At 51.8% G+C, this 20,995-nt stretch overlaps 3 protein-coding genes across 3 annotated transcripts; all 3 read right to left on the bottom strand.

The window, feature by feature from the left end:
- Positions 1 to 1,530: 1,530 nt before the first annotated feature.
- Positions 1,531 to 3,354, bottom strand: LOC131577690 (acrosin-like). The gene is made up of 4 exons (XM_058835735.1): positions 3,176 to 3,354; positions 2,597 to 2,862; positions 2,184 to 2,329; positions 1,531 to 1,716 (listed from the first exon to the last, which is right to left on the bottom strand). The coding sequence occupies exons 1-4, from the start codon at positions 3,352 to 3,354 to the stop codon at positions 1,531 to 1,533; spliced, it is 777 nt and encodes a 258-aa protein (XP_058691718.1).
- A 1,994-nt stretch (positions 3,355 to 5,348) lies between these two features.
- On the bottom strand, positions 5,349 to 9,418 carry LOC131577689 (acrosin-like). Its single transcript, XM_058835734.1, has 6 exons — positions 9,348 to 9,418; positions 8,850 to 9,068; positions 8,271 to 8,536; positions 7,858 to 8,003; positions 7,224 to 7,391; positions 5,349 to 5,501 (listed from the first exon to the last, which is right to left on the bottom strand). Exons 1-6 carry the CDS (start codon positions 9,416 to 9,418, stop codon positions 5,349 to 5,351), a joined length of 1,023 nt encoding a protein of 340 aa, XP_058691717.1.
- Positions 9,419 to 18,001: 8,583 nt separating this feature from the next.
- On the bottom strand, positions 18,002 to 20,209 carry LOC131577688 (acrosin-like). Its single transcript, XM_058835733.1, has 5 exons — positions 20,139 to 20,209; positions 19,641 to 19,859; positions 19,061 to 19,326; positions 18,648 to 18,793; positions 18,002 to 18,187 (listed from the first exon to the last, which is right to left on the bottom strand). The coding sequence occupies exons 1-5, from the start codon at positions 20,207 to 20,209 to the stop codon at positions 18,002 to 18,004; spliced, it is 888 nt and encodes a 295-aa protein (XP_058691716.1).
- Positions 20,210 to 20,995: the final 786 nt, after the last annotated feature.

Raw genomic sequence — 20,995 nt, 5'->3', positions numbered from 1 at the left:
GATAGGTCATTGGATCGCTAAGAAAGATAATTTGCTTTTCTATTGTTAATTGGGTAAAAATAAGTCTAAAGATAAAAGAACTGTGTGGTTCGAGGCCATTTTTTGCCATTCAAGCCCAAATATATATATCAAATATATATATTTGAGGTATATATATATATATATATTTGATATATATTGATATTTGATATATATTGATATTTGATCAATATATATCAAAGCTGTGTTGGGTTGAACTTGTGCAGAAAGTCTGGGGAATACCTGCCAAGTATTTTGATAATATATATTAATAAACACGAGAAACAAGAAGCATACGAGCCTTTGGATAATCTTTCCTGAAACAGAACTGAGATAAGGGAAACTCCCTTTTGAGGAGGAATCCCAGAGAGAACACAGCCTGGAAGAAACCAAAAACCCACAACATGTAGTGCTATAGACAGCCGCTGCCTTCAACAAGACTTCCCCATGGCATTCCTCTACCTTTTTTTCTTTCCCTCTCCCACCAACCCAAATATTGAGGTTTGATTGAAAGGATATAAAATTATGAGAAGAATTTGTGCAGTTTGTAGATGATTTGTAAGTGAGATGAGAAAAGAAGTTTCTTACATATCTTCTGGTGACTATGCGCAGCACTCAGGCAAAGAAGCACAGCAAGATTCAATTTGTGTATGTGCAGCTGGCTCTTTGATTGCTCCATCTCTCCATTTGCCAGGTTTATACAGCCCTCTCATCTTCCTCAGCTCCTCCCTCTCTCTGCCCTCACCTCCTCCCAAATACGGAGCCAAGCCCAGGAATCTTTTCCCCCTGGCTCCCAGGCTGGCCCTGCCTGTGAACAGCCTTGGTGTTGCAGCTGCTCTTGGCCCACTCAGCTTGGCCTCCCATGGCATTCCTGGTGTGCTCTCCTACTGTTCCTGCCACGTTCCTCTCCCCACAATGACCCCAGCTCTTCCTTTGAGTATCTCTGAGGTGTGACCTCTTGGTACATCAATTCCTGCTTAGTACCAGTGAAATCTGGATTTGCCTTGGGGCACTGGCACTCCAGTCAGGAGCCAGGAGTTTTCCTTGTCATGCTTGGGACTTTTCCAGACCTGTTTCCTTAGCCCAGGCTCACACCAGGCCCTAATGAGCAGCCCATGGGCATTTAAGCACCACCCCAAAGGTGTCTGCTTTTTTCCTATTCCCTTCCTAGGTTTGATGGACCAGATTCCTCCAAGCCTTGGTGGTTCAGAGCACTCTTCTCTCTGACCAGGCACTGTGGAGCTCTTTGGATCCACTCTGTGCCTTTGTGCCATCAGGCCCATTCTGCCTTGTCCAGGAGCTGTAATTGCACTGAAAAGATGTATTGCTATGAACAGTGGGAACTTTATTTCAACAGCTAAATCAACTCCAGTGTCTTTGTGCACAGAGGAGTGTGGGCAGGACAGAGCAGGTTTTTGACCCTGAGGCTGCCTTTGGATCAGCAGGCATTGCCCCAGGAGGAAATGGTTGAGGTACTCTGCAGCCTGCTCTGGATCCTGCTTGTCCTGCTGCTCAAGAAGTACTTTCAATTGCGTGTGCATGCATGTTGTACTCGATCCAGTCATAGAAGTGCTGAGTGGATGTGTAGACTCCAGGCCGCATTTCTCTGGCGCAGCCGTATCCAAAGCTGGTTATTCCAATGACCCACCAGTACTCAGCGTTGTTGTCCTGGCACATGAGAGGACCACCACTGTCACCCTGCAGCAGAGCAGAGAGGATTAAGGTGGTGTTGGTGGCCACTGACAGCATTGGGGCTGTCTCTTCCTCTCTCACAGCCCCTGCCAGAGCTGTATTCTGGGCAGAGGAAGGCTCTGCTCAGGGGCTGGAGCCTCCAGAGGCTTGGCTGTGAATGGCTTGGGGTCCTGTAGGGTAGGGCTCTCTCTGTCCTCTCTGCACAGGGCTTCTGCGTGTGCAGAGGATGGACATTTGGCTCCTGGACCTCTGGGCTGCCAAGAGCACTAGCTGGGCTTTCTGGGCTTTCAGGCACAAGGGGGTCCCTGTGCAGGCAGGTGTGGATGGGGAGTGTGTGGGAAGCCCCCACAGCAGTCGAGGGTAGCCAGGGCTGGGAGGGCGACTGAGTGGCCGGGGCAAAGCAGGTCCTGGGCTGTGTTGGGGTGGTGCTGCCGGTGCTGCTGGGGGCTGCGTGGCTCATGACACGCTCCTACCTGGCAGGTGTCGATGAGGCCCTGTGGGTAACCAGCACACAGGTTGTGGGTGTGCACTGCCCCTGCATACCAGCTGCTGCTGTTGCAGAGCTGGACATCGATGAGCTGGACCTTGGCCTCCTGGAGGCGATCAGGTTCCTGTTGAGCTGTGAGCAGAGAAAGGAATAAGTCTCTGGTAGCTCCATGCTGGTTCTACTGATCTGTCTGGGGGGGATGGTTTTCCCTAGGGCATGGCTTTCCCTCTGCAGAGGCACTGGGGTGCTGTGTCCCTACTCCCTGCCTTTGGGGAGCAGGCCAGGTCCATCTCTGCAGAGGTGTTTGTCCAACAGCCTGGCTTTGGCCTCTGCTGTGGGGAAGCCCAAACCCTCTCCCCAGTGCTCTTAACTGGCTCAGGACTCGTTCTTGGAACTCACATCTTGCAGTGGTGTAACCCCAGCCAGCAATCCAGCAGTTGTAGAGCTCTGAGACCCTTAGGGCAGGGTCAGCCACACAGGCCAGCTGGATGTAGGGGCTGCACAGGACAGGATAGTCCAATTGTAACAGGGCGATGTCGTAGCTGTAGTCGACAGGACTGTAGTACTGGTGTATCACCACCTGCTTGACATTGCGCACTACGGCCCCAGGGCCCGGCTGAGACAACTGGGTGGCTCCAATCACCACGTACATCATGGTGATGTTACTGGAAAGGAGATGGAGAGAGGGCTGAGAGGGAGCAGAGCCATGTGCCACAGCAGCCCAGCAGTTGCCAGACCTCTGCATGGCAAGGCAGAGAGGGAGCAGTGCTCTGTCAGGTGTGAGTGCCCTTGTACACCTGAAGCTGGGGAATGTCAAGCTGGAAGCTGCTGGGAAGCCTTGGCACAAGTCCAGGCTTCTCCTGAGCAGTGTGGCAGCTGGGCTGCCTGAGAGGAAAGGGGAAGGGAGTAGCAGGTGGTGCTGCTGGCAGGGCACCTGCTGGTGTTGTGCGGATGTCCCCATTCCCTGCTCCTCCTTACTGAAACTTGTCGAAGCAGTGGGCTGCTGTGAGGACCCAGTCTGCAGTGATGAGAGACCCTCCACAGAAATGCCCCAGATTTCGTATCCAGGGATGCTGGAGGCTGACCATCCATGGCCAGGATGCTTCCACGGCACCTGTGCCACCCACGATGCGTGTCATGCCGTAATCATAAGCCATGATATGGTTGTAGACAGGAGCTCGGAACCCGCAGGACCCTCTGCAAGCAGAAAGTAATTTCCATGCTGCTCCATGACCTGCTGTGGCTCAGGCTGAAGCTCATCCCTCTGCCCTCCCCACAAGGGCTTGCAGGCACAGCAGGCCAGGGAAGCCCATGGGGTGTGTGTCTGTCCGTGCCAGCACCTGGCTGCTGGCAAGGAGCTGAGGCTGCCCCATGGTGGGTGGGAAGCTGTGGCCCGGCCATGGGGAACAGGCGGGGCCCTGCAGGGAAGGCCCCAAGTGTTGCTGTGGCTTCCTGCCAGGGCCTGGGGCCACTTACCCGCAGGTGTACTCCATGCTGTGGGCCAGCCCGGCCACGGTCAGCAGGACGAGGAGGCTGATCCAGTTCATGGCTGCCAGAGGCCCGAGTCAGCAGCAAGCACTGAGGGCTCCGTGCAGCAGCACAGCCACGGCCGCAATGCCCGCAGCAGCTACGGTGCCCTTGGTGCCCTTGGCGCCGGGGCTGATGTCACAGAGCGATGGGTTCCATGTTCTGAGTGCTGGAGAGGGGTCTGGGGCATTGGGGGAGGGGCAGCAACTAATTGAGGAGCTATGGAATGGTTTGGGGTAGAAGGGAGCTTTGGAGATCATCCAGTATTGATCCCCTTGCTTTGGGCATGGAGGGATAGCTTGTACTGCTAAAGGTTGTTCAGAGTCTCTCTCAGAAGCTGTCCGTAAACACTTCAAGGGATGGGGCATCCACAGCTGCTTGGGACAACTTTACCAATTCCTCAGTATCCTCACAGTCAAGAACTCCTTCTCAATATCCCATCTAAAGTTACCCTCTGTCATTGTAAAGTCATTGCCCCTTGTTTTATCTCTACCTACCCTTGTAGGAAGGCTCCCTGAAGTTTTCTGTAGGTCCCTTTTCTTTCAGGCTGGGGCTGTGCAGTCCCTGGGGCAGGCAGTGGCGGTCTCCTGTCACTGTCTGCTACTATCTCACTGAAAACAGCTAGCATGGTGTTCTGGTTTTGGGCAAATCTGGGAGGGAGCCTCTGAGTGGGGTTCCTCCAGAAAACAAATTTAAGCGGCCCCTCCCCCAACTGGTTCAGGAAAAGATTTCCTTGGAGAAAAGCAGGAAAAACCTGTTTATTTAACAGAAATTGAATAATATGAAACAGTAAAACCTCTCGCTGTTCGATGAGACGTGAAATCCAGAAAAGGTCCTTTTCATATGCTGTAGCTTGGCTCACTCAGGTTTTTATCAGTCCATCCGGCACTGGAAAGTGCCAAGGCCCAGGCGGGCCACTGGTGTGAATTGCCGGGGTTTGTCTGGGCTTTCAGTCCAGAGTAGCTTCGAACAGATCCAAGAAAAAGGGATAAAAACAGTCTGCAGAACTTCTCTGCCTCAGCTAGCGAAAAACAAAAACCCAAGGAGAGCTCTGTCCCACTGTCTGTCTGTGCTGCAGACAGCACAGTCTGGGAGCAGGATGTGGGGGAGTGAGTGCTCTTTCTGAATACAAAATGTGCACTTCTTCTACCACCTGCTTCACTCTCAGAGCCAGTCTTAAATGTGTAGAACTTAATACGTAACATAAACAAGGTGATTTTGGATAGCAGCATCATAAAGTCACCCCAGGACATTGCCTATGCAGCAGCACTTGGGCCTGTCAGGACAGGACAGGATGTGAAGAATGTGCTCTACACTACAGCCATGGAGAATGGTCCATCCTGGAGCCTCTGGCAGAAGAGAACTGGGGAGACCTGAGGCTCGCCTCTTGGGTTTTGGAGCCATGCATACAGAATCTGAGGCCAGCTACACCCCAACAGAGGAAGAGATTCTTGCAGGCTATGAAGGGGTTTGAGCTGCCTCAGAAGGGACTGGCACTGAAGCACAGCTCCTTCTGGTACCCTGACTGCCAGTGCTGGGCTGGATATTTAAAGGAAAGTTCCCTGCAATACATCATGCCACCAGTGCTACCTGGAGGAAATGGATGACCCTCATCACAGTGATGTCAAATAGGAAATCCAAGTTGCCCTGGGATCTTGGAAGTCACCACAAACTGGTCCAAAGGTGAGAGCTTTTGATTTTCTTCAGAAGAGGAAGAAGAGGTGACATGTGCTGAGGAAGCCCCACCATATATCCAGCTTCTGGAGGGTGAAGGATGGTACACCCTCTTCACTGATGGATCCTGCTGTATTGTAGGGACCAGTAGGAAATGGAAAAGAGCTGCATGGAGCCCTATGCTGGGAGCTGCAGAAGCTACTGAAGGATGAAGTGGATCCAGTCAGATTGCAGAGCTGAAAGTTCTGGCTTTGGCCATTGCTGTGTAAGAGAAGTGGCCAACACCCTACCTCTACACTGACTGCTGCATGGTAGCAAATGGTCTGGCAGTGTCTGGAAAGGTGAAAAAAGGCCAAATGCAGTGTAGAGGAAAACCAGCCTGGGCTGCTGAAGAAAGGCAAGACATCACTGCCTGGGAAGAGGAGCTGACTGTTCAAGTCTGTCATGTGGATGTCCCCATGTCCAGGACTCGGGCAATAATGAACAGGTGGATCAGGCTACAGATTCAAGGTGTTACAGGTAAGTTTGGATTGGCAACACAAGGGCAAGTTGTTCCTAGCTCAATGGGCCCATGATACCTCAGGTCAGCAGGGCAGAGAGGCTACCTATAAGTGGGTCCAAGAGTAGAGAAGGATGTAACCATGGACACAGTCTTCCAGGTTATCCGTGATTTGAGATATGCTGATAGAACAAGGGGCAATGGCTTTAGAGTGACAGAGGGTAGCTTTGCACATGACTTCTCTGAGGAGCTACAGGATGGCCTACTATTTATTTTTTCCCCGACATGAATATTGTAGAGTTGAATAAATGGGTATAAAATCTTGGGGAGAATTTCTACAGTATGTAGATGATTTGTTAATTAGCAAGTTAGGAAGTTTGTTGCCCATCCTGTGGTGATTATGTACAGCAATTTGGCAAATGAGCACAGCAAGATTCAATTTGTGTATGTGCAGCTGGCTCTTTGATTGCTCCATCTCTCCATTTGCCAGGTTTATACAGCCCTCTCATCTTCCTCAGCTCCTCCCTCTCTCTGCCCTCACCTCCTCCCAAATACGGAGCCAAGCCCAGGAATCTTTTCCCCCTGGCTCCCAGGCTGGCCCTGCCTGTGAACAGCCTTGGTGTTGCAGCTGCTCTTGGCCCTCTCAGCTTGGCCTCCCATGGCATTCCTGGTGTGCTCTCCTACTGTTCCTGCCAGGTTCCTCTCCCCAGAATGACCCCGGCTCTTCCTTTGAGTATCTCTGAGGTGTGACCTCTTGGTACATCAATTCCCGCTTAGTACCAGTGAAATCTGGATTTGCCTTGGGGCACTGGCACTCCAGTCAGGAGCCAGTAGTTTCCCTTGTCATGCTTGGGACTTTTCCAGATCTGTTTCCTTAGCCCAGGCTCACACCAGGCCCTAATGAGCAGCCCATGGGCATTTAAGCACCACCCCAAAGGTGTCTGCTTTTTTCCTATTCCCTTCCTAGGTTTGATGGACCAGATTCCTCCAAGCCTTGGTGGTTCAGAGCACTCTTCTCTCTGACCAGGCACTGTGGAGCTCTTTGGATCCACTCTGTGCCTTTGTGCCATCAGGCCCATTCTGCCTTGTCCAGGAGCTGTAATTGCACTGAAAAGATGTATTGCTATGAACAGTGGGAACTTTATTTCAACAGCTAAATCAACTCCAGTGTCTTTGTGCACAGAGGAGTGTGGGCAGGACAGAGCAGGTTTTTGACCCTGAGGCTGCCTTTGGATCAGCAGGCATTGCCCCAGGAGGAAATGGTTGAGGTACTCTGCAGCCTGCTCTGGATCCTGCTTGTCCTGCTGCTCAAGAAGTACTTTCAATTGCGTAAGCATGTATGTTGTACTCGATCCAGTCATAGAAGTGCTGAGTGGACATGTAGACTCCAGGCCGCTTTGGTCTGGCGCAGCCTTTTCCAAAGCTGGTTATTCCAATGACCCACCAGTACTCAGCGTTGTTGTCCTGGCACATGAGAGGACCACCACTGTCACCCTGCAGCAGAGCAGAGAGGATTAAGGTGGTGTTGGTGGCCACTGCCAGCATTGGGGCTGTCTCTTCCCCTCTCACAGCCCCTGCCAGAGCTGTATTCTGGGCAGAGGAAGGCTCTGCTCAGGGGCTGGAGCCTCCAGAGGCTTGGCTGTGAATGGCTTGGGGTCCTGTAGGGTAGGGCTCTCTCTGTCCTCTCTGCACAGGGCTTCTGCGTGTGCAGAGGATAGACATTTGGCTCCTGGACCTCTGGGCTGCCAAGAGCACTAGCTGGGCTTTCTGGGCTTTCAGGCACAAGGGGATCCCTGTGCAGGCAGGTGTGGATGGGGAGTGTGTGGGAAGCCCCCACAGCAGTTGAGGGTAGCCGGGGCTGGGAGGGCGACTGAGTGGCTGGGCAAAGCAGGTCCTGGGCTGTGTTGGGGTGGTGCTGCCAGTGCTGCTGGGGGCTGCGTGGCTCATGACACGCTCCTACCTGGCAGCTATCGATGTTTCCCTGTGGGTAACCAGCACACAAGTTGTAGGGGTGCACCTCCCCTGCATACCAGCCACTGCTGTTGCAGAGCTGGACATCGATGAGCTGGACCTTGGCCTCCTGGAGGCGATCAGCTGTCCGTTCAGCTGTGAGCAGAGAAAGGAATAAGTCTCTGGCAGCTCCATGCCAGTTCTACTGATCTGTCTGGGGGGGATGGTTTTCCCTAGGGCATGGCTTTCCCTCTGCAGAGGCACTGGGGTGCTGTGTCCCTGCTCCTTGCCTTTGGGGAGCAGGCCAGGTCCATCTCTGCAGAGGTGTTTGTCCAACAGCCTGGCTTTGGCCTCTGCTGTGGGGAAGCCCAAACCCTCTCCCCAGTGCTATTAACTGGCTCAGGACTCATTCTTGAAACTCACATCTTGCAGTGGTGTAACCCCAGCCAGCAATCCAGCAGTTGTAGAGCTCTGAGACCCTTAGGGCAGGGTCAGCCACACAGGCCAGCTGGATGTAGGGGCTGCACAGGACAGGATAGTCCAATTGTAACAGGGCGATGTCGTAGCTGTAGTCAGCAGAACTGTAGTACTGGTGTATCACCACCTGCTTGACATTGCGCACTACGGCCCCAGGGCCCGGCTGAGACAACTGGGTGGCTCCAATCACCACGTACATCATGGTGATGTTACTGGAAAGGAGATGGAGAGAGGGCTGAGAGGGAGCAGAGCCATGTGCCACAGCAGCCCAGCAGTTGCCAGACCTCTGCATGGCAAGGCAGAGAGGGAGCAGTGCTCTGTCAGGTGTGAGTGCCCTTGTACACCTGAAGCTGGGGAATGTCAAGCTGGAAGCTGCTGGGAAGCCTTGGCACAAGTCCAGGCTTCTCCTGAGCAGTGTGGCAGCTGGGCTGCCTGAGAGGAAAGGGGAGGGGAGTAGCAGGTGGTGCTGCTGGCAGGGCACCTGCTGGTGTTGTGGAGATGTCCCCATTCCCTGCTCCTCCTTACTTATACTCATCGAAGCAGTGGGCTGCTGTGAGGACCCAGTCTGCAGTGATGAGAGACCCTCCACAGAAATGCCCTAGGTATGGTGCCCAGGGATGCTGGAGGCTGACGATCCATGGCCAGGATGCTTCCACAGCACCTGCGCCACCCACGATGCGTGTCATGCCGTAGTCAAAAGCAATGTTGCGGTTGTAGACAGGAGCTCGGAACCCGCAGGACCCTCTGCAAGCAGAAAGTAATTTCCATGCTGCTCCATGACCTGCTGTGGCTCAGGCTGAAGCTCAGCCCTCTGCCCTCCCCACAAGGGCTTGCAGGCACAGCAGGCCAGGGAAGCCCATGGGGTGTGTGTCTGTCCGTGCCAGCACCTGGCTGCTGGCAAGGAGCTGAGGCTGCCCCATGGTGGGTGGGAAGCTGTGGCCCGGCCATGGGGAACAGGCGGGGCCCTGCAGGGAAGGCCCCAAGTGTTGCCGTGGTTCCCTGCCAGGGCCTGGGGCCACTTACCCGCAGGTGTACTCCATGCTGTGGGCCAGCCTGGCCACGGTCAGCAGGACGAGGAGGCTGATCCAGTTCATGGCTGCCAGAGGCCCGAGTCAGCAGCAAGCACTGAGGGCTCCGTGCAGCAGCACAGCCACAGCGGCAATGCCCGCAGCAGCTACGGTGCCCTTGGTGCCCTCGGTGCCGGGGCTGATGTCACAGAGCGGTGGGTTCCATGTTCTGAGTGCTGGAGGGGGGTCTGGGGCATGGGGGGAGGGGCAGCAACTAATTGAGGAGCTATGGAATGGTTTGGGGTAGAAGGGAGCTTTGGAGATCATCCAGTATTGATCCCCTTGCTTTGGGCATGGAGGGATAGCTTGTACTGCTAAAGGTTGTTCAGAGTCTCTCTCAGAATCTTTCCTTGATTTCTTTGAGGGATGAGACATTGGAGGAATAAGTCCTGATACACAGGCCCTGGCCAAGGCTGGAACAACAGCTATTGTCCAAAAGTTGGCCTCTAGATTGATCTTCTTATGAATTGTTATCAATATCCACTTACTGGCCGAGCATGGATTTACCTTTCCCTGTTTTGAACTGGACAAGGCCACATCTGGCCTTCTTTTGGGTTGTTGGATCACAGACAACTTCCTTGGTTCCTCCTGGAGCCCTCCAAGGCCTTGGGAGAATCCCAATACAAGAACAAAACCAGATGTTCCTGCACTAGAAGATATGGCAATTTGTTTATTCAACAGTATAAAAACAGGGCCTACTCACAGCGCAGTCAGAAACCTCATTGCCTGTAGGGGAAGGCAGCTGCAGAATTTCCCACTTGCCAGGAGTGTTTCCCCAGTATTGTGGCAGTGGCTTCCCCCAGCTGATGGGCAGACCTGGATGATGGTAAAGATTAGGGTAACGTGTGATTTTATGCTTTCTTCATCACTGCAGGCAATCTTTTACAGTAATGATTGGATGCATTGCTTAGCTTATCCTTTTGCAATCCTTTGCAGTTTTGAATGACAGTAAATTAATGCTTATTCCTGAGGTTGGTGTCTGCGTCTTCTGTGCTGACCCTGACTGTGGGAAAAGCAGGGTTCCACACTGCTCTGGGCAGCCTGTGCCTCAGTGCCTTGGAGTGATTTACTATGGCAGTGTATTCAGATATCCTCTGCTCTTTCCAGAAATTGTTACTGCATCATTAAGACCCTGTAACCTCGGGACCTTGTGCATGGGAGGCCGGCGGAAAGGAGTGGTTTTCTCTTGTGTGGGTGTTACAAAAGATTTTCCTTTCCCTGTCTCGGGGAATCTGCAGTAGCGATTTTGGGCTCCCTTGAGGCAAGTTGAGCAGCTGCTTGTCCAAGACCAGGGACATCACACCGGCAGGAGCGGAGCTTCCCCGCTCTGACCCAAACCACTGAGAACTGCGCCAAGCTGTGGTGAGGACACACCAAGGGGCTCCAGCCCAGCTATTTTGCCTGACACCACTGTTCTGCTGTTCTTTGCTGTGGGGAGTTGGTGTCAGATGAGGCACGAGGCCTTTGTCTGCTGCTGGGCCTTTGTCTGCCCCGTGGGGCTGCTGCCTTCCAAAGGGGGAGAAGTTGATGCCATCTTGTATCACATACCAGAAATGGGTATTCTCCAGCATTTTGAGTCTCCTTTTGTTCTGGTGGGGTGGTGAGGTCTAACACTTTGATATGTACAAGTCTTTTACTTTTAATTTTTTTCCTGCCTGTTGGCATTTGGTTTGTTAATAAAACATTGAGGTTTTGTTGGTTTTTTTTTCAATTTCATTTATTAGTATTCATTCTTTATTGGCAGAAAAAGATTCTTGGAAGTCTAAAGAAGATATCTGTTGAGGGTTAGGTGGGAATTTTTACCCATTATGTGCTGGGACAACCTAACTACCGGTACTTAGGGGTGCTCACAAAGGACAAAGAGTGGCCGGGCCCAGGGTGGCGGGGGAAGGGGGCAGAAAAAGGAGGGTGGGGACAGTTTTTAGCTGGCTTTTTCCTCGGCTTCGGGGAAGAAGGACGTTCGTGCGCTGGGTCGCGGAGCTGCTTCTCCTTCTCCCCTCTTTGTTGGTGGTCTCGCACCCCCTGTCCTGCCAGGCATCGCCGTGGAGCTGCTGATACACCTCATCCACCAGCCCAGGATCGCAGCTCGTCCCTGCTGTCCCAGCCGACTGTTTTCCTCGGAGCCTTGCAGGAGCACCGGGACTGACTGCCCGAGGGGTTTGTGAAAACAAAGCCTCTCCTCCATCCCGTCTCAGCCGAGAAAGCTGTCCCGGGGTCCCTGGTTCTGTTTTCTTGTTATTGCTGTAGTTATTGTTTGTTTGTTTACCTGGTTATACTAGTAAAGAACTGTTATTCCTATCCCCAGATCTCTGCCTGAAAGCCCCCTTGATTTCAAAATTATAATAATTCGGAGGGAGGGGGTCTACATTCTTTCATCCCAAGGGAGGCTCCTGCTCTCCCTAGCAGACACCTGTCTTCTAGAACCAAGACAATATCTCAGATGCTTCTCTTTTAAATTGCCTCAAAATGAGAGAAAATTTGTTGCCCAACTTAAGGGGGCAACAGAAAATGAAAAAGAAAAAAATCACATTCCTGTCTGAAAGACTTTGTATTGGGTACAACAGTCAGTGGTCACCATGCTGCCTGGCTCAATCACGACCTCCTGGCACCGAGGCATGGCTGCTTATCCACGTGTATTGGCAATCCTGGCCCTGGTATATATCTTCTTCATATCAGGGACACAAACCAAAATTGCTGTGTTGATATTCCCTGTGCTAATAATTTATGGAAAGATAACATCAGAGGGAATGAGAGTTATTTGAGATGTGTATTCTCTGCTGTTTTCCTGTGATGGTCTTGGCAGTGTTTTTTTGAGATTTATTAACAATTGCTCTCAGTCTGCTGGGAGGAAAGTAGGGGATGATTTTTCCCAGCCTTTTCCTTCCTTCTTCCTCTTCATATCTGGCACGTAATCTTTTAAGAAGATTCTGTTTACTCTGGATGTTAAAGGTACCGTATTTTCTTTTTTTAAATTCTGCTAACTCTCTTCCGTAAGACTTACAGCACATTTAGAATCAGGGCTGACATTTCCAGAGAGGTTGTTGAGACATCTGTCCCAGTGCAGGAAAATCCTGAGTGGTGTGGGATGTGGGAGGACATTGGCCAAAGCCTGAAGGAATTCTCTGCCCCAATAGTTTGGAACTTTCGCCCTGAACAAATTCAGAATCCAGCTGAGGTGGGGAAATATCTGAAAGAAAATTGCAGTGACAGCGCTAAAGAGAAGCAGCTCATAGCAATGTGCTGGGCCCTGGCTAATGCTTATCGCACACTGCTAGACACTGTAGGGCAGCAAATACAGCCAGAAGGGCTGGAGGATGAATCAGCAGACACCCCAGGTACTCCAGCTGCAGCTAAACCAGGTGGGGAGCCTAAGCCAGCAGCAATTGCCCCAGTCCAGAGAAGGAAACACAAAACCAAATCCACTCACCCAGTGGATGGCAATGAGGAGTCAGGAGCCTCCCACCAACAGAGGAATTGGAAGCAGAAATAATCACCACATCTCTGTCCTTAGAATGCTTTCACAATCTGAAAAAATATCTCAGCCAACAGCCCGATGAGTCTGTATTGAGTTGGTTGGTCCAAATCTGGGACACCACAGGCTATGATACAATTTTGGGTGGTACTGAAGAGAGGCATTTGGGATCTCTGTCACATGATGTGGGTATTGACCAGGGTATTGCAATGAGCCCCAGACTTTTCAGCCTCTGGACATGGCTCTTAATAAGTGTGAAAGAAAGACACTTTGCCCTGAAGATCTCCAACTGCATCAAGGGCTCTGGAAAACCATGGAGCAAGGAATCCAACATTTGAGAAAACTGGCAGTGCTAGAGGTCCTTTTCTCAGATGATGACCAAGCCACTAAAGGTCCAGACATCGTAAAATGTGATGTGGCAGTGATGTGGCTCCAACTTGCTCAAATCTGGCCACAAATGTACAGCCCTACCACAACAACACTGCAGTGGAAGGAGAGGGATGAGACAGTAGTGCTGTGACAAGGAGGCTTCGGTACAATGAAGACATGGTGCATGGCCCAACAGAAGCAAAAATCTCAGCTGTGGAAACAGGCCTGGCGGAGCATATACAGAAAGTGGAAGCCAGGATTGAAGAGACCCATCAGAAACTCAGGAAGGAGATTAAAAGAGGACCTTCTCCAAGCCTCATCAGCAGAAAGCAGATGCCCTCTTATCAGAGGTAGATGACCCCAGCTAGGGAGAGGGGATACACCCCATGAGATGACCTGTGGTTCTTCCTGTGTAAGCATGGGGAAGATACGAGGCGGGATGGAAAACTCATTTTTGTCCTGGCAGCACAGGAGTGTAAACTAAAGGACAAAACTACTAACAAGAGAGTTCGACCAGAAGGAATGTAGCTACAGTTTCCCATAACCGAGCTGCCGGTATAACAGAAGGGAGGATGCTATGTCCTTCTCCTTGAAGGAACCTCTAGAATATGTGCAAAGGGAGTGAATGGTAGGCAGGACAAGAGGGGCCCTGGCCTCTAGCCAGGTAGATGTGAGGGAAAATTGAGTCTTTTGGACTGTATGGATCAGATGCCCTAGCACAAAACAGAATCACAAAAATTCACGGCTTTGGTTGACACTGTTGCACAATGTACTTTAATCCCACTGGGACATGTGGGGACAGACCAGTTTCTGTTGTTGGGGCAATAGGGGCATCACAGCAGTTGACTCTGTTGGAAGCTGAGGTGCTCTTGACTAGTAAGGAGAGGAGGAAACACCCTATTGTGACTGGTCCAGAGGTCCCCTGTATTCTGGGCGTAGATTTCCTCAGGAGTGGTTATTTCAAAGACCCTAAAGGACTCAGGTGGGCTTTTGGAACAGCTGCTGTGAAGGCAGAGGGCACTAGATACCTTGCCTGGTGTCTCATAGGACCCTTCTGCAGTAGGACTCCTGAGGGTAGAAGAACATCAGGTACCATTGCCACCACTACAGTATATCATCGGCAATACCACACAAACTGAGACTCCGTGATTCCCATACATAATATGATCCATGAACAGGGGAGCCAGGGAGTGGTCAGTAAGACCCATTCATGGTTCAACAGTCCCATTTGGCTTTTGCACAAGTCTGGTGGGGAATGGACATTGACTGTGGACTATTGTAGCCTAAATGAGCTGCCACTGAGTGCTGCTGTGCCAGACATGCTGGAGCTCCAGTACGAGTTGGAGTCAGGCAGCAAAGTGATATGCCACTATTGACATTGCCAATGTGTTTTTCTCCATTCCTCTGGCAGAAGAGTGCAGGCCTCAGTTTGCCTTCACCTGGAGGGGTGTGCAGTACACCTGGAACTGACTGCCCCAGGGGCGGAAGCACAGCCCCACCATCTGCCATGGACTGATCCAGGCTGCCCTGGAAAAGAGTGAGGCTCCAGAATATTTGCAGTACATGGATGACATCATTGTATGAGGGAACATGGCAGGGGAGGTTTATGGGAAAGGAGAGAGAATAATCCAGAGTCTCCTGAAAGCAGGTTTGCTATCAAATGAAGTCAAGGGGCCTGCCCAAGAAAATAATTTCCTAGGGACAAAATGGCAAGCTGGATGCAGACAGGTGCCAACAGGTAAGGTTACTAAGATAAGTGCTATGTCCCCATGACCAGCAAAAAAGAGACACAAGCTTTTCTAGGCACCGTGGACTTTTGGAAAATGCACATCCTGGAATACAGACAGATTGTAAGACCTCATTACCTCATGACATGAGAGAAGAAGGATTTTGACTAGAGCCCTGAGAAACAGCAAGCTTTTGAGCAGATCAAGCATGAGACTGACTATGCAGCAGCACTTGGGCTTGTCAGGACAGGACAGGATGTGAAGAATGTGCTCTACACTACAGCCATGGAGAATGGTCCATCCTGGAGCCTCTGGCAGAAGAGAACTGGGGAGACCTGAGGCTCGCCTCTTGGGTTTTGGAGCCATGCATACAGAATCTGAGGCCAGCTACACCCCAACAGAGGAAGAGATTCTTGCAGGCTATGAAGGGGTTTGAGCTGCCTCAGAAGGGACTGGCACTGAAGCACAGCTCCTTCTGGTACCCTGACTGCCAGTGCTGGGCTGGATATTTAAAGGAAAGTTCCCTGCAATACATCATGCCACCAGTGCTACCTGGAGGAAATGGATGACCCTCATCACAGTGATGTCAAATAGGAAATCCAAGTTGCCCTGGGATCTTGGAAGTCACCACAAACTGGTCCAAAGGTGAGAGCTTTTGATTTTCTTCAGAAGAGGAAGAAGAGGTGACATGTGCTGAGGAAGCCCCACCATATATCCAGCTTCTGGAGAGTGAAGGATGGTACACCCTCTTCACTGATGGATCCTGCTGTATTGTAGGGACCAGTAGGAAATCGAAAAGAGCTGTATGGAGCCCTATGCTGGGAGTTGCAGAAGCTACTGAAGGATGAAGTGGATCCAGTCAGATTGCAGAGCTGAAAGTTCTGGCTTTGGCCATTGCTGTGTAAGAGAAGTGGCCAACACCCTACCTCTACACTGACTGCTGCATGGTAGCAAATGGTCTGGCAGTGTCTGGAAAGGTGAAAAAAGGCCAAATGCAGTGTAGAGGAAAACCAGCCTGGGCTGCTGAAGAAAGGCAAGACATCACTGCCTGGGAAGAGGAGCTGACTGTTCAAGTCTGTCATGTGGATGTCCCCATGTCCAGGACTCGGGCAATAATGAACAGGTGGATCAGGCTACAGATTCAAGGTGTTACAGGTAAGTTTGGATTGGCAACACAAGGGCAAGTTGTTCCTAGCTCAATGGGCCCATGATACCTCAGGTCAGCAGGGCAGAGAGGCTACCTATAAGTGGGTCCAAGAGTAGAGAAGGATGTAACCATGGACACAGTCTTCCAGGTTATCCATGATTTGAGATATGCTGATAGAACAAGGGGCAATGGCTTTAGAGTGACAGAGGGTAGCTTTGCACATGACTTCTCTGAGGAGCTACAGGATGGCCTACTATTTATTTTTTCCCCGACATGAATATTGTAGAGTTGAATAAATGGGTATAAAATCTTGGGGAGAATTTCTACAGTATGTAGATGATTTGTTAATTAGCAAGTTAGGAAGTTTGTTGCCCATCCTGTGGTGATTATGTACAGCAATTTGGCAAATGAGCACAGCAAGATTCAATTTGTGTATGTGCAGCTGGCTCTTTGATTGCTCCATCTCTCCATTTGCCAGGTTTATACAGCCCTCTCATCTTCCTCAGCTCCTCCTTCTCTCTGCCCTCACCTCCTCCCAAATACGGAGCCAAGCCCAGGAATCTTTTCCCCCTGCCTCCCATGTTGGCCCTGCCTGCTGTGAAAAATGAGGTTTACTCTCCTGGTAAAATTTAAAAGGTTTAATAAAGACAATAAGAGACACAGATAATAAAGCAAAGAATAATGGCTGGGTTCTTGGCATTCTCCCAAGAGACTGTTGTTTTGGGAACACCCTTTTTATACCATTTCTATTGCATCACCTTGATGCATATTGATACACTTTATGCATTTTCAAACTTTTCCATTAATCTTCCAGGAATTATTTTGCATGGCTACTCCTTGGATCCGCCTTTATACAGCATGTGTGTTTCATGGCTTGCGGTTTCAATCCTTTTCTAATAATTTTTTAATTTGGGCTTTGGCTCCTTCTTTCCACAGGGAGTGAGTGCTGATAGCAGCCAGGTCCCCATCATCTGTTCCCTGCAGGTTATCCTAACCAGCAGGAAGTACAAACATACCATATCGACTATTTCCAGTTATGCCTAAATTTTTGCCAATAGCAGAGAGAAAACAAAACTACATTCACACAACAAAGCTATTCTAACATTATAAATGTAACATTCATCTTAATATTTATGAAAAGCCAATAATATAAAATGCATTTATAACACTCTAAATAGCCTCGGTGTTGCAGCTGCTGTTGGCCCACTCAGCTTGGCCTCCCATGGCATTCCTGGTGTGCTCTCCTACTGTTCCTGCCACGTTCCTCTCCCCAGAATGACCCCAGCTTTTCCTTTGAGTATCTCTGAGGTGTGACCTCTTGGTACATCAATTCCCGCTTAGTACCAGTGAAATCTGGATCTGCCTTGGGGCACTGGCACTCCAGTCAGGAGCCAGGAGTTTCCCTTGTCATGCTTGGGACTTTTCCAGATCTGTTTCCTTAGCCCAGGCTCACATCACGCCCTAATGAGCAGCCCATGGGCATTTAAGCACCACCCCAAAGGTGTCTGCTTTTTTCCTATTCCCTTCCTAGGTTTGATGGACCAGATTCCTCCAAGCCTTGGTGGTTCAGAGCACTCTTCTCTCTGACCAGGCACTTTAGACCTCTTTGGATCCACTCTGTGCCTTTGTGCCCTCAGGCCCATTCTGCAGATGCTGAGTGTCACTTGTTGCCTTGCCCAGGAGCTGGAATTGCACTGAAAAGATGTATTGCTATGAACAGTGGGAACTTTATTTCAACAGCTAAATCAACTCCAGTGTCTTTGTGCACAGAGGAGTGTGGGCAGGACAGAGCAGGTTTTTGACCCTGAGGCTGCCTTTGGATCAGCAGGCATTGCCCCAGGAGGAAATGGTTGAGGTACTCTGCAGCCTGCTCTGGATCCTGCTTGTCCTGCTGCTCAAGAAGCACTTTCAATTGCGTGTGCATGCATGTTGTACTCGATCCAGTCATAGAAGTGCTGAGTGGACATGTAGACTCCAGGCCGCTTTGGTCTGGCGCAGCCTTTTCCAAAGCTGGTTATTCCAATGACCCACCAGTACTCAGCGTTGTTGTCCTGGCACATGAGAGGACCACCACTGTCACCCTGCAGCAGAGCAGAGAGGATTAAAGTGGTGTTGGTGGCCACTGCCAGCATTGGGGCTGTCTCTTCCTCTCTCACAGCCCCTGCCAGAGCTGTATTCCGGGCAGAGGAAGGCTCTGCTCAGGGGCTGGAGCCTCCAGAGGCTTGGCTGAATGGCTTGGGGTCCTGTAGGGTAGGGCTCGCTCTGTCCTCTCTGCATAGGGCTCCTGCATGTGCAGAGGATGGACATTTGGCTCCTGGACCTCTGGGCTGCCAAGAGCACTAGCTGGGCTTTTTGGGCTTTCAGGCACAAGGAGGGCCCTGTGCAGGCAGGTGTGGATGGGGAGTGTGTGGGAAGCCCCCACAGCAGTCGAGGGTAGCTGGGGCTGGGAGAGTAAGTGGCTGGGCAAAGCAGGTCCTGGGCTGTGTTGGGGTGGTGCTGCCAGTGCTGCTGGGGGCTGCGTGGCTCATGACACGCTCCTACCTGGCAGCTATCGATGTTTCCCTGTGGGTAACCAGCACACAAGTTGTAGGGGTGCACCTCCCCTGCATACCAGCCACTGCTGTTGCAGAGCTGGACATCGATGAGCTGGACCTTGGCCTCCTGGAGGCGATCAGCTGTCCGTTCAGCTGTGAGCAGAGAAAGGAATAAGTCTCTGGCAGCTCCATGCCAGTTCTACTGATCTGTCTGGGGGGGATGGTTTTCCCTAGGGCATGGCTTTCCCACTGCAGAGGCACTGGGGTGCTGTGTCCCTGCTCCCTGCCTTTGGGGAGCAGGCCAGGTCCATCTCTGCAGAGGTGTTTGTCCAACAGCCTGGCTTTGGCCTCTGCTGTGGGGAAGCCCAAACCCTCTCCCCAGTGCTCTTAACTGGCTCAGGACTTGTTCTTGAAACTCACATCTTGCAGTGGTGTAACCCCAGCCAGCAATCCAGCAGTTGTAGAGCTCTGAGACCCTTAGGGCAGGGTCAGCCACACAGGCCAGCTGGATGTAGGGGCTGCACAGGACAGGATAGTCCAATTGTAACAGGGCGATGTCGTAGCTGTAGTCGGCAGAACTGTAGTACGGGTGTATCACCACCTGCTTGACATTGCGCACTACGGCCCCAGGGCCCGGCTGAGACAACTGGGTGGCTCCAATCACCACGTACATCATGGTGATGTTACTGGAAAGGAGATGGAGAGAGGGCTGAGAGGGAGCAGAGCCATGTGCCACAGCAGCCCAGCAGTTGCCAGACCTCTGCATGGCAAGGCAGAGAGGGAGCAGTGCTCTGGCAGGTGTGAGTGCCCTTGTACACCTGAAGCTGGGGGAATGTCAAGCTGGAAGCTGCTGGGAAGCCTTGGCACAAGTCCAGGCTTCTCCTGAGCAGTGTGGCAGCTGGGCTGCCTGAGAGGAAAGGGGAGGGGAGTAGCAGGTGGTGCTGCTGGCAGGGCACCTGCTGGTGTTGTGGGGATGTCCCCGTTCCCTGCTCCTCCTTACTTATACTCATCGAAGCAGTGGGCTGCTGTGAGGACCCAGTCTGCAGTGATGAGAGACCCTCCACAGAAATGCCCTAGGTATGGTGCCCAGGGATGCTGGAGGCTGACGATCCATGGCCAGGATGCTTCCACAGCACCTGCGCCACCCACGATGCGTGTCATGCCGTAGTCAAAAGCAATGTTGCGGTTGTAGACAGGAGCTCGGAACCCGCAGGACCCTCTGCAAGCAGAAAGTAATTTCCATGCTGCTCCATGACCTGCTGTGGCTCAGGCTGAAGCTCAGCCCTCTGCCCTCCCCACAAGGGCTTGCAGACACAGCAGGCCAGGGAAGCCCATGGGGTGTGTGTCTGTCCGTGCCAGCACCTGGCTGCTGGCAAGGAGCTGAGGCTGCCCCATGGTGGGTGGGAAGCTGTGGCCCGGCCATGGGGAACAGGCGGGGCCCTGCAGGGAAGGCCCCAAGTGTTGCCGTGGTTCCCTGCCAGGGCCTGGGGCCACTTACCCGCAGGTGTACTCCATGCTGTGGGCCAGCCCGGCCACGGTCAGCAGGACGAGGAGGCTGATCCAGTTCATGGCTGCCAGAGGCCCGTGTCAGCAGCAAGCACTGAGGGCTCCGTGCAGCAGCACAGCCACAGCCGCAATGCCCACAGCAGCTACGGTGCCCTTGGTGCCCTTGGCGCCGGGGCTGATGTCACAGAGCGATGGGTTCCATGTTCTGAGTGCTGGAGAGGGGTCTGGGGCATTGGGGGAGGGGCAGCAACTAATTGAGGAGCTATGGAATGGTTTGGGGTAGAAGGGAGCTTTGGAGATCATCCAGTATTGATCCCCTTGCTTTGGGCATGGAGGGATAGCTTGCACTGCTAAAGGTTGTTCAGAGTCTCTCTCAGAAGCTGTCCGTAAACACTTCAAGGGATGGGGCATCCACAGCTGCTTGGGACAACTTTACCAATTCCTCAGTATCCTCACAGTCAAGAACTCCTTCTCAATATCCCATCTAAAGTTACCCTCTGTCATTGTAAAGTCATTGCCCCTTATTTTATCTCTACCTACCCTTGTAGGAAGGCTCCCTGAAGTTTTCTGTAGGTCCCTTTTCTTTCAGGCTGGGGCTGTGCAGTCCCTGGGGCAGGCAGTGGTGGTCTCCTGTCACTGTCTGCTACTATCTCACAGGAAAACAGCTAGCATGGTGTTCTGGTTTTGGGCAAATCTGGGAGGGAGCCTCTTAGTGGGGTTCCTCCAGAAAACAAATTTAAGCGGCCCCTCCCCCAACTGGTTCAGGAAAATATTTCCTTGGAGAAAAGTGGAAAAATACCTGTTTATTTAACAGAAATTGAATAATATGAAACAGTAAAACCTCTCGCT

This window comes from Poecile atricapillus, chromosome 3 (genome assembly GCF_030490865.1).
Source record: "Poecile atricapillus isolate bPoeAtr1 chromosome 3, bPoeAtr1.hap1, whole genome shotgun sequence".
NCBI lineage: Eukaryota > Metazoa > Chordata > Aves > Passeriformes > Paridae > Poecile > Poecile atricapillus.
This window is presented reverse-complemented; position numbering and strand designations above follow the sequence as displayed.

Excerpts from the sequence above, each read along its gene's own strand:
- LOC131577690 (XM_058835735.1), bottom strand. The coding sequence starts at position 3,354 with ATGGCTTATGATTACGGCATGACACGCATCGTGGGTGGCACAGGTGCC. Across the intron at positions 2,863-3,175 it reads CACTGCTTCGACAAGTTTCA|TAACATCACCATGATGTACG; the intron begins GTAAGGAGGAGC and ends TCTCCTTTCCAG. Across the intron at positions 1,717-2,183 it reads GCCTCATCGACACCTGCCAG|GGTGACAGTGGTGGTCCTCT; the intron begins GTAGGAGCGTGT and ends GCTCTGCTGCAG.
- LOC131577689 (XM_058835734.1), bottom strand. The coding sequence starts at position 9,418 with ATGAACTGGATCAGCCTCCTCGTCCTGCTGACCGTGGCCAGGCTGGCC. Across the intron at positions 9,069-9,347 it reads AGCATGGAGTACACCTGCGG|AGGGTCCTGCGGGTTCCGAG; the intron begins GTAAGTGGCCCC and ends TTCTGCTTGCAG. Across the intron at positions 8,004-8,270 it reads GGGTTACACCACTGCAAGAT|CTGAACGGACAGCTGATCGC; the intron begins GTGAGTTTCAAG and ends CTCTGCTCACAG.
- LOC131577688 (XM_058835733.1), bottom strand. The coding sequence starts at position 20,209 with ATGAACTGGATCAGCCTCCTCGTCCTGCTGACCGTGGCCGGGCTGGCC. Across the intron at positions 19,860-20,138 it reads AGCATGGAGTACACCTGCGG|AGGGTCCTGCGGGTTCCGAG; the intron begins GTAAGTGGCCCC and ends TTCTGCTTGCAG. Across the intron at positions 19,327-19,640 it reads CACTGCTTCGATGAGTATAA|TAACATCACCATGATGTACG; the intron begins GTAAGGAGGAGC and ends TCTCCTTTCCAG.